Source organism: Netta rufina, assembly GCF_964035555.1.
Source record: "Netta rufina genome assembly, chromosome: 12".
NCBI lineage: Eukaryota > Metazoa > Chordata > Aves > Anseriformes > Anatidae > Netta > Netta rufina.
The window spans coordinates 11,974,727-11,994,733 of NC_140135.1; the positions used below are offsets into that span (position 1 = coordinate 11,974,727).

The 20,007-nt window shown below is 52.2% G+C and overlaps 3 protein-coding genes across 3 annotated transcripts; all 3 read right to left on the reverse strand.

The window, feature by feature from the left end:
• Positions 1 to 1,984: 1,984 nt before the first annotated feature.
• TMEM35A (transmembrane protein 35A) lies at positions 1,985 to 5,033 on the reverse strand. Its single transcript, XM_084293977.1, has 2 exons — positions 4,845 to 5,033; positions 1,985 to 2,765 (listed from the first exon to the last, which is right to left on the reverse strand). Exons 1-2 carry the CDS (start codon positions 4,962 to 4,964, stop codon positions 2,379 to 2,381), a joined length of 507 nt encoding a protein of 168 aa, XP_084150103.1. The 5' UTR covers positions 4,965 to 5,033; the 3' UTR covers positions 1,985 to 2,378.
• Positions 5,034 to 6,278: 1,245 nt separating this feature from the next.
• TRMT2B (tRNA methyltransferase 2 homolog B) lies at positions 6,279 to 13,114 on the reverse strand. Its single transcript, XM_084294321.1, has 12 exons — positions 12,951 to 13,114; positions 12,114 to 12,168; positions 11,466 to 11,585; positions 10,956 to 11,055; positions 10,330 to 10,400; positions 9,730 to 9,876; positions 9,392 to 9,486; positions 8,634 to 8,848; positions 8,403 to 8,504; positions 8,110 to 8,229; positions 7,334 to 7,433; positions 6,279 to 6,501 (listed from the first exon to the last, which is right to left on the reverse strand). The coding sequence occupies exons 1-12, from the start codon at positions 13,109 to 13,111 to the stop codon at positions 6,375 to 6,377; spliced, it is 1,413 nt and encodes a 470-aa protein (XP_084150447.1). The 5' UTR covers positions 13,112 to 13,114; the 3' UTR covers positions 6,279 to 6,374.
• Positions 13,115 to 15,506: 2,392 nt separating this feature from the next.
• On the reverse strand, positions 15,507 to 16,520 carry LOC311213951 (putative G-protein coupled receptor 34; the record flags this gene model as incomplete). The annotated part of the gene is made up of 1 exon (XM_084294291.1): positions 15,507 to 16,520. The coding sequence occupies one exon, from the start codon at positions 16,518 to 16,520 to the stop codon at positions 15,507 to 15,509; it is 1,014 nt and encodes a 337-aa protein (XP_084150417.1).
• Positions 16,521 to 20,007: the final 3,487 nt, after the last annotated feature.

Below are 20,007 nucleotides of genomic sequence, written 5' to 3' on the forward strand. Positions count from 1 at the left end.
GCGCCGCCGGCGCGCCCTCCCCTCCGCCTGGTGCCCCCCGGTCCTGCCCGGCGGCTCTGAGCATGCGCAGTGGCCCCGCCCGGGCTGCGTGCGCCGCGGGCCGTTGGCGCTGGGCGGGGAGGGAGGGAAGGGGCTGAGGGGGGGGCGATGGCGGCCGGCGCCTCAGGGCGGCCCCGCGCCTCCGGGCAGCCCCCTGCTGCCCTCCCTCAGCCACCTGCGGCTGGAGGGGCTGGCACGGGAGGGTCCCCGGAGGGAGAGTGGGGGCTTGGAGAAAAAGAGCTCTGAAAAGAAGGGAGAAAAGCGCAGGGGAAAAATGAAAAATAAAGTGTATATTGGCCTAATGTGGTGTTACGGAAGGATTCAGTTAGCTCCTGCCACCTCACCGCCTCCAGCAAGTAAAGATGAGTTCCAAAAATAGCTTGGTAATGCTGGGGGTCAGCAATGGAGGTCAACCCAATACAGATATTCTTACACATCTATATATAATAATATATAAATATAATATAATACAGAGTTCTTGGATGCACAATGTGTAGCTGCTGCTGTGGGCAGTAATCCATACTGCTGCAATAAAGAAAGGTGGACATGGGGATGTTCTTCAGAATTCCCTTACAGTCTGCAGCTGGAGTACTTACAGGGATGGTCTTTGCTGTACCAAATATTCTACGGTTATTTTATTACTATGGCATCCATACGACTTCTGGTAAAGGAAGTACAAAAGACTAATGCTTGTTTCCAAAATTTTAGGGAGTTGGAGATAAGACGCACGTGGGAGTGGTAGCTGGCCACAAGGTTGCTACGATACAGTTTGTGAGGACTCTACAAAACTACAGTATCAGAACTGGATATACCGCATGTTAGCATCTATCATCAGTTTTCGCAGTGATACAGTACTGACATCTTACTGAGGTTTTAGTATCTTATCTCATAACCACATTGTACTGAAGCAAAAATTTATCCGAGACTGTTTCGTGAAAATTTTCAAATGCTTGTAGTTATCACTGTGTGGCCCAATGTTGTTTAGATGGCTTCCATCCTACATCACCTTGTCTTTCTCTGAAATTCCTCTAACATGATTCCGCCTGCTTTTGGGCTTTTTCTGTATTTGAGCATAGAAAAAAAAAAAAAAAAAAAAAAAAGAAATTTGTTTCTATCACAACATTTTTCTCCAAATTTCAAAAAGTTTATTTTCATGAATAATTAAGAAAATAAGGAAAAACTCAAAACAGACAAACATCAAGAAAAACAAACAAAACTCAGAGGTAAAACACACTTCTCATGACACTCCGTAAGATTTCAGATATAACACAGGGATTCAGGCTTTTGTGAGAGGACTTCCCCCAGCTCACTGAAGCTGTATGTGAGATGCACCATGAGGTACCTGGACAGGTTCAAACCTTCGTTAGCAATAACCAGTGATTCCATGAATTTGCAGCAGTTGTGAAAAAGGATTTTTTTTTCCTTGAAAGAAAAGAGGTAGTGTGATGCTTTTGCCAGCAGCAGACAACTATTTTGAAATATGGGGGTTCATTACCAGACTAAACACAATTCTTCAGGCAGTTTTGCTTCCCATCCCCTCAGCAGGGATCCTTACTCTCTGCTGAGGGGTAGAGATACCATTGCTTCAAAATGGAAAAAAAAAATAGCATTAGCAGGCCATTGTCCCAGTTTTAAAGCCTCTGCAAAACGTGTAACCCAGGAAGATGCAAGTAGTGTATCACAGGTTTTCCCTGCATAACCAGTCCACCAAACAGACCGGTCACAGAGGCAGCAACAGCTAAGGGACCCTCCCTCAAATACAAGTAGTATTATGCTCAGTAGGGTCCTTTCGTCACCTGACTGTGCAAAAAAAAAAAGCCTCCATTTGTGGCTGGGGTAGCTCTAGGAGGTGGGCTGCACAAGGTCACTCTGGTGATGTTCTTTTCTACCCAGCAGCTGTCGCAGAGGCTGCAACGCAGCAGAAATGCATCCAGCTGGGGTTAAACTGCCTTTCAGATGTGGGTCTCATGCTCAGGGACTAATCCCCCTGCTGCAAGAGTGCCGAGCTAACATGACAAACTGCCCAAGTCTTTGCCCACACTCTGGTTTTGCAGCTCCTACTGAGGAGACCAATGCTAATTCCAGCCAGGTGCTATCTGCCTCCAAACTGTCCTGTTTAAAGCTAGCTCATGTTTTCCTATGTTACAGGGAAGCAGCAAAAGCAAGACTACAGTGTAGACGTACCACATGTCTCTCAGACCCCACATGAAACTTTATTTAGACAGCCAAAAAAATATAAATAGTTAAATAAAAACAAAACGACAAAATAAAACACCAAATTTTCTGGGTGCTTTTGGAGAGAGCTGCCTCGAGGGTCCGTATTCCTCAAACGCACCTAACTAGGATACCTTCACTTTGCCTTTCTCAGGAGCCGCCTCATGGATGAGTGGCTGCTCATCCCCATTTACCGACAGGATCCTCTTTTCTGGGGGCTGCTCCTCAGGCTGGCGGGCGATCAGCAGGCGACAGGTAAGCAGGATCCCAAAGACCAGGGCGTGGGCGTAACGCTTGAGTGGATCCCCCACTAGCTGGTGGAAGAAGAGCACGGCCAGCACGAGGAGGAGCAGCAGAAAGTTGGCCACGTCTTTGGGGCGACCAGGCACCAGTGTCATGACAATGCCACACGCCACTTCCAGGGCACCGATGCTCTTGCGGAGAAGGATGGAGCTGACTCCCATCTTCTTCAGCATGGGAAGGGCCCGCACGTAGCTTTTGTAGGCTCGTTTCTGAAATCAAGCAGTAATAGCATAGAATATGACAATGTAAGAAGGCAAACGTTACTGTCACTGAAACCAATAAACGTGCAATATGTTATGAAGATCGCTTCAATCCTCATAGACCCCTCTGGCATGACACCCAATCTGTACTCCTAAAGCTGCTCTTGGAGGGATATTAACACACCATCAACCTGCAATTCCCCCTTTACAAGCTATTATCTCCCAGCTGGAAGACAATTCTGCAATCTAGCACCCATCTTTTGAGCTAGGACTAAGCCAAGCGTACCTTTTCCTCTCTAAAATTAACAATGCAGAACCACATTGTTATAATAATAATAATAATAAAAAATAATTTAAACAAGTTCCTCTCTAAGAGTAGCATGCCCTTTATAATTAAATAACACACCTAGTCCTTGCAAAGCCAAAGCACGGAAGGTAGAAACTGAAGTCTCTTTCCATCTCAAAACAATTTAGAATACTCCGGGGTTGATGTGCAGTACAATCATAGCATGGGACAATATATCAAAGCTGAGATTTAGCAACCCTACTCCTGTCCTTATATACCTTGATGATCCTTTCTTTCCTCAGAAAAAGCAAGTAGACATCTGACATCCTTGCTCTCTGGTTTATGCTGGATTTAGAAGCAGTGTAAGTTACAAGGCAGCCTCCTTACACAGCTGCCTCCTTGTTTCAGGGAAGAAAACCCTGTCCTTACATCAAGTTCTTGCATTTGAGCATTAGGTATAGGTAGGTTCGGGGTTTTTGGTGGTGGTTTCTTTCCTTTTTCAGTCAAGTGTTGCCTTTTTTCTTTTATATTATAATAAAGCTCCTAGTTATTGGAACGTCTGAAATTATTTCCATCTACACATGAGCATATTATCTCTGCAGGTATTCTTGCCCTTGTGTTCCCTAAGCAAGGAGAGGGAAATGGAAACCAAATCTCACACGCAGAGTCGTTCTGCTCTCACAGGCACTAATCAGACTGCAGATTGACTTCCCGTGTAATTCTGGAAACTTGCGTTATGGGCACTCGGAACTTTCCCACTTCCCTGTAAATTTTTCTCCTTCTTCTAAGAAAAGCTGATGACACCTCACAGGTAGTCAAAGAGTCATTTTTGCTACTGAAAATCCCATGACATGTTTATACCAAGTATGTGCATTCTAAGGATGCACTTTAGACCTCCAGTGAATAAAAGCTCTCCTCAAAGCAGTGGTTTTTAACCAAACGTGTAGGGGACAGCTTTATAATGAAACGTAACTAGTAGTGTGCCCTAGAGCACTCTGGTATTCCAAGTGTTTTAATACACAAAGTAGCATGCATGCTTTTTCCTGAATGAAAAAAAAAAATCCCTGCAAGTTTGGCGTTGTGGGTAGATAACAGAGGTGCTCTGTTTGCTTGGGGCGAGATAAGATAACACTTAGCGATTGGCGAGATCAAGCTTTCTCTCACTGTCTCCATTATGCTACAGCCTACCCTGGTGTGCAGCACAGTGAAAACATAACCTAACGAGCCGTGGCTGCGGTACAACATCAGGTATTGGGAATGATGTTGCTGTGCCTCTGCTTTTTTTCCATAAAAGATGGAAATTGCCCCTACCTCTTGGCCTGATTCTTGGCAAAGCAGACAGGGAGCATGGAGACGCAAAGCGCTACACAGAGGATTCTGCAATGCTCCTCAAGCCTCGGCGCGTTTTTCCTTTAGCTGACGTAGCTCGGGAGCTCTGTTTTCTGGACGTTTTGTCCCCTCACCTCTCACACCCGGACCATTTTGCGGTTCTCCTGCCAGCCCCCCGTGGTCACCCAGATGCCATTTGCCGGCAAGGCACAGCAGGCGGGCAGGTGCAGCGGCGGGAGAGGGCAGAATGTGCTGGAAACTTCCATCCCCATCCCTGACGGGCCCGAGAACCCTCACCACAAATACCCAACGCGAATGGAGGGGGCAGGAGAATCACCAAGGAGGGGACAAGACGCGGCATCGCTGAGGGAGCGAGGGGGTGCCGGGCACCTCCATGAGGGCTCCATCCCCCTCCGCGCCCCTCACGGCCCCGACCCCCGCGGCTGGAGGCTTCTCCCCTCCTCCGGCCTCACCATCTCGTTGTAGGCGTCCCTGCTGAGGCGCGGGGTGAGCTTGATGGTCCCCATGAAGACGAAGAAGAGCCCCAGGGCCACCGAGAGGGCGACGATGGTGATGGTGCGCGGCGACGCCATCGAGCCGCCCCCTCAGCGAGGCCTCCTGGCTCCGGCTGCCGGCCCGGGAGGGAGGCAGCGGGTGACCATGGAGGGCGAGGAGGAGGAGGAGGAAGAGGAGGAGGAGGAGGGGGATGAAGGCTGCGGAGGCAGCGCCGCTGACAGCCGGGAGGACGCGGCCTCCTCCGCCCAGCGCCGCCGGGTCCTAGCGCCCGCCCGGCCTCAGCCCCTGCTGCAGAGCCCTCGCCTCTTCCCCCCTCCTCTGTCCTCTGTTTCGGGTAAAAACGGGGCTGGAATCACACAAATCCGTCCAGCTGTGAGCCGACAAAACCATGCTGGAAAAGTGCACCCCCCCGTCACTCAGGCAATGGGCGTGCAAAGCCTCAGGCAGTAGAAGGGGAAGGGCGAGGCTCCCTGTGCCCCCCAGGGATCTCCCCCTCACCTCTGCACCCCGGCTGTTGCAAGAAGCCCCCCACACCCCAGCCCCATGTATTTTAAGCCCCCAGGGCCTAAAAATTGACTGGTGGTGGCTGGCGTAGTTCCAGGCTTACGGCTTCTTAGCACCCGCATTAAGCGGCTGTGAAAAATGCCTGGGGCTGGAGCACTTCAGGACACGCAGCTCTTCCTCTTTCCTCAGGAGTTTGGCCCCTTTATTCACCTTTATTCAGTGGAACTCCAATAGAACACAAAATAAAAAAAAAAAAAAAAAAAAGCCCCTACAGCAAGGTGGAGTTCTGGAGTTCACAAAATGAGGAACTCTGCTGACCAAGACCTACCTCCAGCTTGCAGCAGCTTCATTTTTTGCAGACCTGGAGAGAATTTCATGCAGCACTGAGGTTTATAGCTTGCCAGCCAATGAGAATAGCATGACATAAAAAAATATACCTTATTTATTTATTTAGCTATCACAGAGCAACCTGATGAGAAAACTTCTTATTGCTGACTTTTTTACAGGGCCATTTATATTTCAGTATCAGCAAGCATTAGCAGGGACAAGGAAAGTGGCTATGGAAGAAGAGACACTGAAATCTGTTCTTTTTTTTCCCATTTCATTTTATAGAAATCTATCTCACTTATCTATGTGACTGACAGGGATTCAGTATTACTACTGAAGTTCATACAGGAAATATCCCCCCATCCTCACCACAGTCAACATTCTCCCAGCAAAGCGTGAAGATTTAATCAGCATCCCAGAACGGTTTAAAGGGGAGGGAAGGCTGATGAAATGCTACAGACAACCTTTTCACCCCAGATATCTGAGTGCTTCCATACAGAACAGAAAAGTTAGGCAACTCAAGAGCAAGAAGAAAATAATTTATTTCTTGAAAGTTGTATAAAAATAAATTAAAAACATAAGTACATCCACTCCAGCCTTAAGGACATTAGGAGGTTGCTTTCCAAGCTCTCTGAGCTTGCATACCTGCCTCCTTGTCAGCGGGAGAACAGCAGCACCAGCTCACAATGAACAGTATGAGGAAACAGGTCAAAAGGTATGGCCAACACAGGGGCAAACGGCTCTCCAACCAGCTTCTTCCCTGGGTCAGGGGGACAGCACAGCCTGTAGAAAGCAGTTGTGTTTGAAGGGCATCCTGTAGACCAGTAGCAGAAGCCTTCCCACTGTCATCATCAGCACAATAGCACAGAGGATGCATTAAGGAGGTATCTTTTGTTTGGCTAACATCCATCTGCAGATGACACTGACTGAGATCTAGAACCATCTATAGAGAATCACAAGCCAGCCCTGGAAACGCTCTGGGCAAGCTGAAGGCTCGGTGGGCAGGCTTAAGGCTTTGATTCTCACAAGCCATCCAGGCTAAAAAGACACTTAATACCATTAGGAAATAATCCTCAATTTTGCATCTGCCCTCATTGGTTACCTGTTACCATCTCCAAGTGGGCCTGCCCAGGTAAGCTCTTAACTAGGTGGTTAACACCTAGTTAAGCAGGTGACTGCTAATCCCAATACCAGACTTTGCTTGCTGACTAGGGGCCCACCTTTCAGCAGTGAACCCAGGGGACTCGGTATCCCACACCCTGACACTATTTTGTTGGGGAGGGGTTGTGCACAATGCAGATGTGTTGTAACAGCATTATTTTCTACCCCTTAATGATGCACAAAAGCATCCTGCTGGCTCGTAAAACCCAAGGAATACCCGCTGTCTCGAAACAGTGAGTGCAGCTGGCAGGTATACCCAAGGTAGAACAGAAGCACAAACTGCCTCTGATTGTGCACTGACTAGTCCTGGATCCCACCTGCAGAAGTAACCCAGTGAAATTCAGTCACAATAAAAACTTTCCTGAGCTAAGGCCAGTTATTTGCCCTTGTCCTCAGGGCACGCAATAGTGTCTGTCACCAATGTCAGTGGAAAGGAAGAGAGGAAGGTGCTCACTCAAGAAAATTCCTCATGGCTTCGCCCTCTGGCTTGCAGGAGATGTAGAGCAGCCTTTGGATGGCCTTGCAGTTTCGGATGGCTCGCACAACCCTGTAATCTGCAACAGCAGACATCACATTTTCCCAACAATCTACACCTCAGCGAATTCTCCTGCTGAGCAAGCATCACCAAATTGCACTGAACTGCAGGGAAAAAGAGAATCTATGCATTTTGCCATGTCCTGTCTCAGACACAAGGTCTTAGCAGGCTGGGGATGTGAACCACACTGCTAATGCCTCAGCTGATTCTGGCAGGGTAGAACAGTGGGAAAAGTTCTCTCTCATCCTTAATTCTGCTGAGAAACAGAGGAACAATCGTCACTCAGTCAGGCAGAGGCATGAAAAACCTTCCACACATGTGAGACAGCATCTGGTCACTATGTCCAGTTCGGGACTTCCCAGTACACACTGGTGCAAGCCCTGCAGAGGCCACTGATGTGGGCAGAGGGCTGGAGCACAGCACATACAACAAGCAGGACAGCTGGCCTTTCTGCCTTATGCAAGGCCAGACTCTCCCCAAGTGCACAGGGAGCCTGGTGCGGTGCAGCACTGAGGCCAAGTTTGCTGACTGTGGGATTTCTTACCCCTTCTGAGACTGCTGGTTCTGCCTGCTGTCAGCAGCAACGTGAGCAACTAGAGACAAACCAAGCAGAGGGCTTGGAGCCAGCATAACAGTTCCCGCAAAACTTGTTCAAAATTCTCTTTTCAAGATTAAAATAAACGGCGTATTCTTACGAATCCCAGCTCGGGATGGGTTCACCACAGCAACAAGGGGTTGGGTGTCTTCCCAAGAGGACAGCAGTTGTGGTAACACAGCCTCTGCCTTTCCACTGTGAAACTCACAGTTGGAAATTCCTGTGAAGCAAAAAGCAAACACGTGAACTAAAAACAGTCTCAGAGATTAGTTCTAACAAGATGTACTACTCTTTGCTGAGTGGACAGGGTCGTTCGGAACCCTCCCATTGCTTTTGCTTCAGGTCTTTCAGCAGTTAGTTTGAAACCTTCTGCAACAGTGAGTTTGAACTCACCGTTAAACGCAGCATTCCACCTGGCATCCTCTATTGCCTTCTCCACTATCTCGATACCAATAACCTTGGACATGTGGCGAGCCAGAGAGAGACCAATTGTGCCTGAAAATCCAGGATACAAAACCAATCTGTATTTCCATGCATAAAGCCAAGCATTTATATAGCAGGGATAGTTTTCAGCATGCAAAATGCCAGCCCTGTCAGAGCCTGGCTTGCATGGTCGCTGCTCACCTGTCCCGCAGCAGACATCAAGGAGGACGGTGTCTCCATCAGCCTGGCTCAGCTCCCTGACCGCCCGGTACAGAGCTTCTGCTCCACTTGTGTTCACTTGGAAAAAGGCATCTGGAGAGATGCGAAATTTCAGGCCGAGCAAATCTTCAAAGATGTGTGGCTCTCCATAAAGGAGCTGGAAGGGTGACTGCTCATGGGAACAGCGCGTCATGGTGCTAAAGAACATATAAAACAAAGACCTTGTTAGGAGGCAGCGTTTGCAAAGAGGTAGCTGACTGCCATTGGCATTCCTGGTGTGTTTGTTTGTTTTTATTTCAAATGAGCATTGTAAGCCCATGGAAAGAATTTTGATTCTTTGTAATGAATATTTAACTTGCACAACCTAAAATAATAGGATTAAAATGACTTCATATAAGGCAGTAGCCCTAGAATATATTCCTGCTTTTGCTGCTAACATGATTTACTGTTTTGCGAAAGTCACTTTAGTTTTTTCCTATAGTTTCCCAGGCTCTAAATTCCCATGAGGTAGAACCATACTGTATTAAAGTATTTCAGAAGCTTCACGATAAACACAAGGTGTGACTACCTTAAAATCATGTCTGGAAGAGACATCCAAACATCTGCCATTCTCTTGAAGCAACTCGAGTTTCATCAGAGAGAGGTGAGAAAAAGGGAAAAGCTTTGTTTTCAGTCTTCCCCATGGCCTTTCCTCCACATCACAGTGCAATTTTTACAAGTGTCAGCACATACATGTATACCTCTCTTGGAAGTAAAGTGAAGTCAAGGCACATCCTGCTCCAGGTCCAGAAGCGAAGAACTCCTTAAGCAATGCTTTCTGAGTAGCCAGAGCCTCCTGTTAAGAGAGAGAAAGGAAAAGTGGAGTGTTTGGGTAATCTTATCAAGCACTTTTCCCTAGCAGTACACCCAGAAAGCCCCAAAAGTGTACCAGTAGGTGAAGTGAGACAGCGTTTGCTGGCCTCAGGCTTTGAAATCTTCTGTGTAAAAGGCTGCACTCTGCTGACATCTCTAGTCATGCAATTAACAGGACCAGACACCCAAGGTGCTTGTTCTAGGGGCCTGTTCTCCTCACACTCACCTGGCCCAGCTGCTGGGGGTGGAAGGTGACGATAGCCATCGTGTGGCCGTGGCTGGTGGTGCGTACCACAAGCTCTCGCCAGTGTCCACCTTCGTGGAAGAGAATGCAGGAGTCCAGGGGGGAGCAACGGATGAACTCTTCATAGCACTGAGAAGAGGGGACAGGGAGCCCATAGTACAGTAAGGAAAACTGCCCTCATCTTAGCATGATGCTGTGCACCCCAAACAGATGACTGCTCCCCCAGCATCAACTGTTTTTTCCTACTTCATTTAAATATCAAGCAAAAGCTCCTTCCAAGTTCTGGAAAAATAAGATATTTTGATGATTTAACGTTGTGATTTTTGTGTGTTTTAATAGATTTGCAGGAATTAATTAGTACTTAACTATTAACTTCACCCTTGGGGACAGTTTTGAGGTTCCAACATTAAGTCTTAAAAAATACCAGTCCATCAGCCAGAGTCAGGCCTGAAAATCTTCAGAACATCAAAACGGACTTAAAAACCCAGCATAACTAAATATGATGTTCTCCCAAGTAAGAGTTATGGCACTCTTTCTATTTCCCAGTCAAGAGACAGACAGGACTTTTTTTTTTTTTTTTACCTGGGCTACTTGCTTGTGTTTTGAGGGTACATTCTTCACATGGTCAGCTCTCACACAGACAATATTTCTTGCTGGAAAGAGAGACAGGTATTTAATTGTTTTGTTTCAGGGTACATCTGAGGTGATAAGCTGTAGAAAAGTCATTCCTCTGACTTGTCCCATCATGCAAAAAAAAAAAAAATAGAAAGAAAAAAGAAAAAAGGTATTTAAGTGCCCCACTAGCCCCTGTGATATTCAGGTAAGCACATTCTGTGGGACCTGTCAGAATGCTCTGCTGCCTGTAGAAGTGCAAGAACACCCACTCTCTCCCTGGTCAGCACGGGCTTCTGGAGCTGGCTGAAAATGCAGGAACAGCAAATTAAAAAGAAGATAAATCTCCAAGGGGCTGCTACCAGAGTTGTTTTGTTTACTGCTGTATTTAGTAAATTACAAACCGGCATTTATTAAGAAGCTAACGAACTGAGGCTTTAAAATTGCTGCTCCAGATTTAATGGTGTTTCTGCTGGCATCCCATGGGATTCATGCACTTTGCTGCACAGCTCAGGTGGGAGCTGTTTCAGCAGAGCACTGCCCAGGACCCAGCACACCGCAACGGGTCTCCAGCCAGTTCCTTGTCCTGCACTGACCTCTGCCAGTTCCCACATACAATCCCACAGTTTTGGGGTTTCCATCTGGTCCTCGGTTCACAGAGAAAGTAGATTTGTTTCGGTAGCCATTAATGATGGGCTAAGGGAGAAAAAAAAATAAAGCCTTGTATTACAGGAAAAAGTAACAGAGGAAAGACAAAACCCAGTCTGGATGCTCTGCTGGTAACACAGGAAGATAAACACAAGTGTGGAAAGCTCATTAACCCAGCGTGTGTATGAGACCCCAAAACTTTACCTTGGAAAGAAGAAAGTGCTCTCTAACAACAAAAGGTTTATCAGGGAGGACTAGGACAGGTTAGGAACAGGGAGTTCCTAACCACTGGGTTTGTTTCACTCTCTGGCAGTCAGAAAAGCAGAAAGTAACAAGGGCCACAGAGCCTGCTCTGGAGATATTCTCTAGAACCAACTAATCCCCACCAAGAGCCTTTGGGAGCCAAGTGAGGGACTGCTGGGGGTTCAGGGCTGACGGGATTCCCACAAGATACTCACTGAAGGGACTACGGGACGGAGAGGACAGCAGAGTTCACCAGGTTTCTGCACATCTACACCCAGCTCCTGCAGACGCGATGCCAGTGTCTGTAAAACCTTCCTCTGGCTTTCGTACTTGACCTGCAGAGGAGTCCTAAGCCAGGAACACTCTCACAGGACCACACAGCAGTGGGCAGCTGTTCATCACCCAGCCAACGCGAGGCAGGAGTGAATACTGTAATGAGACACAGCCCTAGAGGAACTCTGCCTGTCTCATCATGCTGTACACTGCAGTTGCTTGGAGCAATGGAAAGAAAGAGGAAGAGTTGTCCGTGGTCACCAAGCACAGGTCTGAAGCTCTTGGTCCAAAGGAACCATCAGAGGCCCTGAAGGCCCAGTTACCCAGCTGTCCTGCACTGGACAGGATCACTGTGTGAGTACACCCCTCCTGTGCTGCTCGTTACCACGTACACCACCCACAGAGAACCACGGAGCACCTTTTGTCCTTCAGAATAACTCCGGAAGGAAAGCAGTGGTAAATAGCAGTGGTAAACAGGGTCAGAACAGGCTGCAGCAGTAAGGGATGGATCCTGGGGGTATTTGCTCACGGGGGTGGTACGGACAGCTGGGGCAACACAACAGAGAAAAGTCCACGTGAGCACATCCTACCTGCAGCTGCTCCTGGTAGGGAAGTCTCCACAGTGGAGTCACTGCGTCTGCTAACCTGGAAAGCACAACACAGCGCTAGTGCCTGGAGCTATCCACCTCCTGAAACAACCAGGCTCATGTCTGCATGCTACGAGACGTTCCTTACGGCACAGTGTGTCTGCTGCACATGGACAGGAGTGTTCTGGTACAGGTTCTGCACCAGAGCTGGCTGTGACCACCCGAACTCCCTGAGCATAGGACTCGTTGCTGGAAGGACCTGGGAACCACAACCACAGGACACACTGAGCCTGGGGCAGGAGGCTGGGCAGCACTGCCTGGGTGCCCTGAGTAACCCTGGTGCCTTTCTGAGTCCCTTTCAGAGGACGGGGCCAGGATCAGCTCCGTCTCCCTGGAGGTTTCCCCTAGAAGGGCAAGATGCTTTTCTCATCTTTTGATGCCTCCATCCCGCATCATCTGCTCATGTTTCCAGCCACTGTTACATCTAACGCTGTGCCAGATTAAATGCACCACGGTAAAATGCGGTTTATTTGAGTACAAAGGGAATTACAGCCCCTCCAGTGGCAGCTCAGGGACAAGCCTTGGAACTCGTCACTACTTGTGCCTAAAGCACGGCAGGCAAGACCAAAACATGCCAAATCTGCGTTTTAAAGGAAATTAGAGAATACAGGGTGAGGTGGATATAACCCAAACTACTGCAAGCATACACCAACTCCTTGCTCGCTGAGCTCATGAAAACACCCTACAGCTGGGTAATTATTCCTCACTGGGCTATTTTGGAGCAGGATTTCTCCCCCCCAGCTACTTCTCATGACCGTGCACCAAAGGGAGCAGCCCTACCTCTCTCCCCAGGAGGAGCCCGGCAGGCTGCAGCCCTCTCCAGCATTTCCCTTTCTCCATGTTACTGTTGTGCTCCCCGTCAGCAGGCTGCTGGGGAGGGCGGGCTGCGTGCCCAGCCCAAGGCGCCGACACACGGGGCTCAGCACACAGCACAGCGCCATGACGGGCACGGAGACCCCCCCCGACATGGCGGCCGCCCCCTCCCTCCCGCCATGCCCCGCGGCAGCGCCATGGAGCGGGCGGAGGGGGCGTGGCCACTGTGGGTGTGGTCGCGGAGGGGGCGTGGCCGTGCCTTGGGGCCGCGGGTTCGATCCTCGCTGCCGGTGCCGCGGGGTCGCGGGTTCGATCCCCGCTCCCCGCTGTTGGTGCCGCAGGGGGGCTGTGCACCCCCGTAACTGCCCCGAGCTCTGTTTCAAGACCCAAATTCAACCAGCAGCCCCGTGAGGGATGCACACACCACGTCAGGGCTGCGGCGGTGTCCTCTGTCCGCATCCCTGCAGGGGCAGAGCAGCGTGCCCGGCTGCTGCCCCCCGAAAGGGCAGGGGGTGAGCAGCAGCCGCCCGCCTCGAGCCCACCCGCCTGCCTCCAGCGCGGGGGGAACAGGATACGGCAGCAGGCCCCTGCTTCTCAGAAGCGAGCGCAGCCACCACCAGCCCTGCGGCTTTCTGTAGTGCAGGCTGGAGGCTTCCGCCTGCTCCGCTGTCAGCCCGCACGCTTCCTCCTGCCTCCTGGACCCCAGGGCCCCCATCTCCCTCCTCCACCCTCACCCAGCTCGTTCCCCCCCGAGGGAAACCTGTGCTGAGCCCTTTCAGCCCTCTGCCCCCACCACGGGATGCTGGCGTTGTGCTCAGCAAGGGTGTCTGCTCTCTGTGCTGCTGCTCCCGCGGGGAGGCGTCGAGGGATGGGGCTTCATCGGGGGAAACTGCCTGCAGGAAACTGGGGGGGGCCTTCCTGCAGGCTGTGTGGCACACACTTATGCTGGCCTTTCGATGCTGAGGCTTCTGAACCACGCAGCATTTCTGCTTTGACTCTTGTCAGCGCTGATCGGAAAAGGAAAACAGTTTTGTGACATTTATGTGCAGCTTTCCACAGGAAGAGCTTGGCTTTCTGTATTTCCCCCCACCTCTGCTAAAGAAAAAAATATCCTTTCCTCCTGCTCGTAGTGTGCTCAGTAGCAGCGACAAAAGAGGACAGCGAGGGGTGTCCTCTGGTTCTTAGGGTGCTCCTTCAACAAAGCAAGAAAGCTACTGTGAGGTTTGGGGTTGCTCACACCTTGACCAGAAAGACCAGAGTATTCAGTCTTTAAGAAAACATTTTATTCTCCCAAGTATTATTCAAGTATTTGGGTTCCACAGTTAATTAAAGAAATTCACAGTCTGAATGAAAATCCTCCTGGCTCTTTACGGCCTGGGCTTTTCTACCTGAGGAGTGAGTGAAGCAGGCTGCTGCTCCAAGCCTTCAGTCTCCTAAGAATAAGTGAACAAACGAGGTGAGAGCACATAAAAGGGAAAAAATACATAGAAGTATCTCTTCTGAAGGAAGGGAATGGATGCTGAAGACTAATCAAAGCAGGAAACCTTGCATATCCCTTGCAGGTTCCTTTTTCAGAGCCAATGCAAAATAGCAGTGCTTGAGCTGAGGACCTCAGAGCCAGCAGCTCACGTTTGGTGCTCATGGGTCTCAGACGAGGCACAGGCACTTCTGTGCTGCATCCCCTCTGCCTGTTGGACCCCTTCCTGTAGCAATGACCATGGTCCAAGTGCCAAGCAGGTGCTGTGCAATGGCCAGGTGAGGCTGCCAGCTCTCTGTGAACGTGCTGGCGAAATGGGCAAAGGAACAGAGCTAAGAAAGCCTGGAGCTGCCTCTCTGAATCTCTAGAGAGGTGAGGCCGAGCCAGAGTTACACAGACTGTGGTAAGAAGAGAGTAACGGTTATCGTTGCCATGGTTTGGGGTTACAGGGTCTGCACATTTCCTGGCATGCCTGTCATACAAGCTGCACACCGCCGGGCTCCGTCGCGGAGCAAAACATTCACCCGCTGCACAAATAATGCTCTGATGAGTGTCTCCCTCACCTTTCCCTAATGCTTTTGCACTGCATCGTCTCCCCTCCCCTTCCCTTTTCTGCTCTCTCTGGTGTGGAGGTGATGTGTATTAACAAGACTTGCAGCAGGTTCCTGTTCCCCTCCCTCCACTCCCTCCACTGAAGGAGCCTGTCTCTGCCCAGGGCTCTGCCCCTGCCCTTTCCTGGGCTGGCTGGAGATCCTTGGCCAACGCTGGCTCTCCTTTGGCTCTTCCAGCTTCATTCTTCCTAGGAAACGTCCTTTGGCTATGCCAGCAGAGCTGGGGCAGGAAAAAAGTAAGGTCCCAGTTATCCTTTCCTCTTTGCTTCCCCCCCCATGATGCTCTAACCCTGCTGGCGTGAGGGGAAGAAACATGAAGCAGTTCCAGTTTCTTTCTCCATCTTCCCAGCAAACCTTGTCCCATAAGCACCATCAGCCAGAGCAAATCCGTGATGAGAAAATCCCATGCCCGGGACCTCGGCCCCGCAGTAAAGCCTATATTTCTGTCACGGACCGGCTGTGGTTCAGCTTGCCCTGGTTCCTCATGAGAGCTCTCTTCAGCCTGCCCTGGAAGGTGCAGAGCACAGCCCTCCGGAAACTGCTGGACAAGAAAAAGAAGACAACTGGGTCAAGGCAGCTGTTGAGGGCTGAGATGCAGAGCACGAGCTCGTTAGCGAGGTGGAGGCCCTGCTTCCAGGGCAGGCTATAAATGACCTCGACTTGCGCGAGGATGTAAGGGACGCGGACGATGTGGTAGGGGGTGAAGCATACGATGAAGATGATCAGGACTACAAAGGTTTTGGTGATGGCTCTCATGCTGGTCTTCTTGTTCAGCTGCTGAGCCTTCACCGAGGAGACTCTGTGGAGCTTGGCAAATATCTTGCCATAGAAGTAGAGGAAGAGCAGCAGCAGGATAAAGAAAATCACTACTGCGGTCATGTTAAAGGCTGCTGCCGTGGTGCTTTTGTTCCTGAAGTGGAAGCATTTATAGTCACAGGGCCCTTCTTCTCTGGTCTCAAAAAAGAAAGGCATCATGAAGGCTAAGTGCACCAACCAAACCAACCCAGAGGCCACGGTGCTGCAGGCCACGGTGTGGATCTTGAATTTCTGGAGGGGCCGGATGATCTTCAGGTAGCGGTCCAGGCTGATCAGGCTGAGGAAGGTGATGCTGACGTACATGTTGAGGTAGAAGAAGGCCCCGACCACGTTGCAGAAGATCCGGGGCTCGCTCTTGTTCTGAAAGGCGATGCGGAAGGGCAGGCAGAGGGAGAGCAAGAGGTCGGAGAGCGCCAGGTTCCTCATGTACACCGTGATGGAGGTCCTGCGCTGCGCGCCACACGAGAACACCCAGAGCGCGAGGGTGTTGCTGAGCAGCCCGACGATGAAGATCAGCGAGTACATCACGGGGAGCGTGACGGAGAGGAACTCATCTCGGATCTGGGAGCAGGAGTTGCCCAGCCTGTGCTCGGTGACCTCGCTGGTGGGCAGGACAGTGCTCAGGGAGTCCATCACGAGCGCACGGGCCTGGAATGAAACACGCACGGGAGTTGGAACGGGCATTGGCACGAGCTGGAGGCCTCAAGGCATCAGGATGTGTAGGTATTACAGCCACCTGCGGTCCCTGGGTGCCCCAGGTCACCAAAACCACGACCAGGCTGTCACACAAAGGGAAAATGGGCTGGGGAGCTAGAAGCAGGTTCCTCCACAGGTCCATCACTGGCTCTGGGCCAGGAGCGGGCACTGCTTTCTCCCCAGCCTGTAGGGAAATATCCACAGGGGATCTTAAACCCTGGTGGGAAAGCAGAGCCAGCCCCTGCCCCAGTAAGTGGCTCCTGTCCTGGCTCCTCACAAGCTGCTGGCCGGGCTTGGCTGCAGCGTGCTGGGCTCCACAGCAACACCTGGCAGTCCTCTGTGGGGAAAAGTACCTCTCTGATTGCCCACGAGCAACAAAATGGGTACAGCCAACATGAATTCAGGCCACAAGCCAGCACGATGCTCACAGGTATCTTGGCATTGCTAAGGGGCACTAATGGTATCGGTCAGAGCTCCCCACCACCCCTCCGAGGCTGGGAAACCAGCCCCAAACTGCTGCTCTCACACCAGCCACAGGTTAGCAGAGCCCTGATGAGCTTGTGCTGCCCCGGGACCCAGTGCCGGGCACTTGGACATCCTTTACCAGCACCTGCCTTGCTGGGACTGACCGCAGAAGCACCTCATGTGCGCTTGAGCTTGTGCATGTCCCGGTGTCATCCTCACCTTCCCACTTGCCATGATGCTGAGGGACAGCCACTACTTTCCTAACGCACTTCTCTGCTCCCTCCACACGACCCCAGCAGCTGACAGGTTTGGATGGAGGCAGCAGAGCTCTCTGGGTTTGCTGCCTGCGACTCGCAGCGCTTTAAAACCACCACGGCTCGAGCGCCTCGCGTTTGTCGTCCCTGGCTCACCGCACGGCAGCCGCCCCGCTCAGCTCCAGCTCTCCCACACCCCGACGGCTGGTTGCCTTGGTGCCCCGCTGCCCCCCGTGCTCACTGCTGCAGCAAAGCTTCCCCAGTGCCTCACGGTGAGAAGAGAAGCCACCCGCAGCCACTCACCTTGCCTGGCGCTCCTCTGCTCCTACGGCTGCTGTGACGGAGGTTCCTGCTCTCACCGGGGCTCCTATAAGCCCTTGGCTGGTGACACACCTCCCACCCGTGACAAGCGTCACCCCGCTCTCCCTGCTCCTCCCACGCGGGGTTTTCCCCCCTTGAAGGGGTGAGGGGAGTGTTTTGGGGGGCTCCTGCTGGTGCGGGCTCTTCAGCACACCTTGGTGCACCAGAGACAGACAGAAAGGGGCTTCTGGTGCTGGAGGGGTGAAAATGTCCCACAAAAGGGCTCCGCACACCTGCACCCACTGCCCTCGGGACCAGCAGGGATGCTGGGTGCCAGCGGAGGTGGGTACAGCACCACATCACCACCCACACAGGCAGGAGCAGGGAAGATGCCCCGAGCCCTCCTCCTAGCCCTGCAGAGTCAGGATCTGTGGGCAGATGCTGAAATAAATGCCTCCAGATTCCGGTTTTCCACTCCGGCGCTGTCTGCGTGAAGTCTCCCACCCCAGCTGGGGTGGTGGGGAGAGCCCATGGGGGCTGAGAGGTGAGGGTCCGGGCAGCTCGTCCCCCAGCCCTCACCCTGACACCGCTGCGGCACCAGCCACATGCCCGCAGCAGGTCGTTCCGCAAAAGTTTCCACCCCACTGGATTTAGCTCGGCGAGCAGCGCGAGGTTCGCCCACGCAGATGCAAATAGCCATGGTGGGCAGGGGAGGAGGGGGCCGGGGATGGCAGTGGAAAGGAGAAATCCTCCCGTGAGCTTTCAGCAGCCGCCGCAGCGGGGTCCGGCTGGGGCCGAGAGAGCAAAGGCAGTGAGCGGTGCACGGCTCCCAGCCCCACAGCAGGCCCCAGCAGCACTGCAAATATTTCTGTCCCCCACCACCACACCGCTCCGCGTGCCCCTCAGCCCTGTGCCTGCCTGGTGGGACCTGCTCTCAAGGTCTCTTCATCTACTACTCATGTTTCGGGGCGAGCCTCAAAGGGCAATGCACATAGCGGGTCCTGAGGGATGACTCAGTCCTGAGGCTGCAGGCAGCCAAATGTCAGCCGTGCGGGGCTCCCACAGGCCCACCACGAGGGATGCCCTGACGTTCAGACCCCTCAGCAGCAGCCGAAGCCACCATACGGGAGTCACACGCGCACGTCTTGGGAAGGGACACGTGCGGGAAGCCTGTGGGCAGGCACTGCCAGGGCAAGCCACCCTCCTGCAGCGACGCCATCCCCCAGCCCAGCATCAATTTGCTTCTCAGCACCCCAAATTCTGGGAAACAGGAATGAAATCCAGTGTGATTTACCAGCTCGTGTGTGGGGCTTGGCTCCAAACCCCTCAGCTGTGCTCCTCGGACACTTGGCTGCAGCATCGTCCCTTCCCAACGGGGTGAAAGAAATGTGGTTGCCCCAGGCAGGAGCAGGACATGTGTTAGGAGGGCAGCTGGTTCAAGCCATGGGAATCCCAGAGCCTGAAGAGTGGAAATCAGAGGCTGCTGAGCCCCAGGTTTCCCCACCTTGGTGCCTTGTGCTGCATCAGCCTCACCTCCAGCCCTTGCTGAGTAATTACGCAAGACGGAGCCAACCCAACCTGCCAGCCAGCGAGTGGAGAAATGACTGTAAACCACAGAGCCCGGGGATCTGAAAGGGCATTTCGACGGTATCAGCTCGCTGCTGTCAGTCACTGCAAGGCATACCTGCAGGTCACAGCACTCACGCAGGCAGGAAGCACATCCTCCATTCCTGCACAGCCCTGTGGAGTGACCGGGCATTTAAACAACCCCGCTCATCTCGTGGGGCTGGGAGACGCGGCCAGGTTCGAGCTGCAGCAAGAGAGGGGAAGGAGGCTGGCAGGGCGGAGGGGGCTGCTGGGATGGGGAAGAAAAATGGGGTCTGCGGTGCTGAGGGAGGGGTCGCCACGGCCCCTGCACGGTTATGGGTGCAGGAGGCAGGGCGTGCACCTTCAGAGCACAGCAAGGTGCTGGCAGCCTTGTGGTTTGGTGGCCTGCAGGGGAGGCCGCTGGTTGTTATGTCACAGCGTCGTCACCTCGGGGAATTTTCGACTCATTCTGCAGCGTGGCAGAGGGATGAGTTACAGTATCCATCGCATTTCGGTTTCACTCGCTAGCTTTGCGGTCCGCCGGGTGAGCTGAGAGAGCGGGGTCAGAGCGGGTGGTTTCTTAGAACCCCGGGGTGTTTGTTGCACGCGCTGCGCTCTGCCCCGCGGTACGGGACGCCGAGCTCTCACTGCACTTTCAGGCAATGACACCTGCGCTGACCTCGGGACGGGACCATTACCGGGGTGCCCGCGGGACTCGTGTCACGGCACCGTGCGGGACACCAGAACACCGAGTGCCTGCTGCCATCGCACCTCTGCTACGCCACGTCCAGGGCTGGGGAGGCAGCAGGAGGGCGCAG

What these genes read in the sequence shown, in the direction of transcription:
- TMEM35A (XM_084293977.1), bottom strand. Translation starts at nt 4,964, where the DNA reads ATGGCGTCGCCGCGCACCATCACCATCGTCGCCCTCTCGGTGGCCCTG. An exon ending in GGGACGCCTACAACGAGATG is followed by an intron (nt 2,766 to 4,844) that starts GTGAGGCCGGAG and finishes GCTTGATTTCAG; the next exon opens with AAACGAGCCTACAAAAGCTA.
- TRMT2B (XM_084294321.1), bottom strand. Translation starts at nt 13,111, where the DNA reads ATGGCGCTGTGCTGTGTGCTGAGCCCCGTGTGTCGGCGCCTTGGGCTG. An exon ending in TGATGTCTGCTGCGGGACAG is followed by an intron (nt 8,505 to 8,633) that starts GTGAGCAGCGAC and finishes CTGGATTTTCAG; the next exon opens with GCACAATTGGTCTCTCTCTG. An exon ending in GCCATGAGGAATTTTCTTGA is followed by an intron (nt 6,502 to 7,333) that starts GTGAGCACCTTC and finishes TGCTTTCTACAG; the next exon opens with GCTGTGCTGTCCCCCTGACC.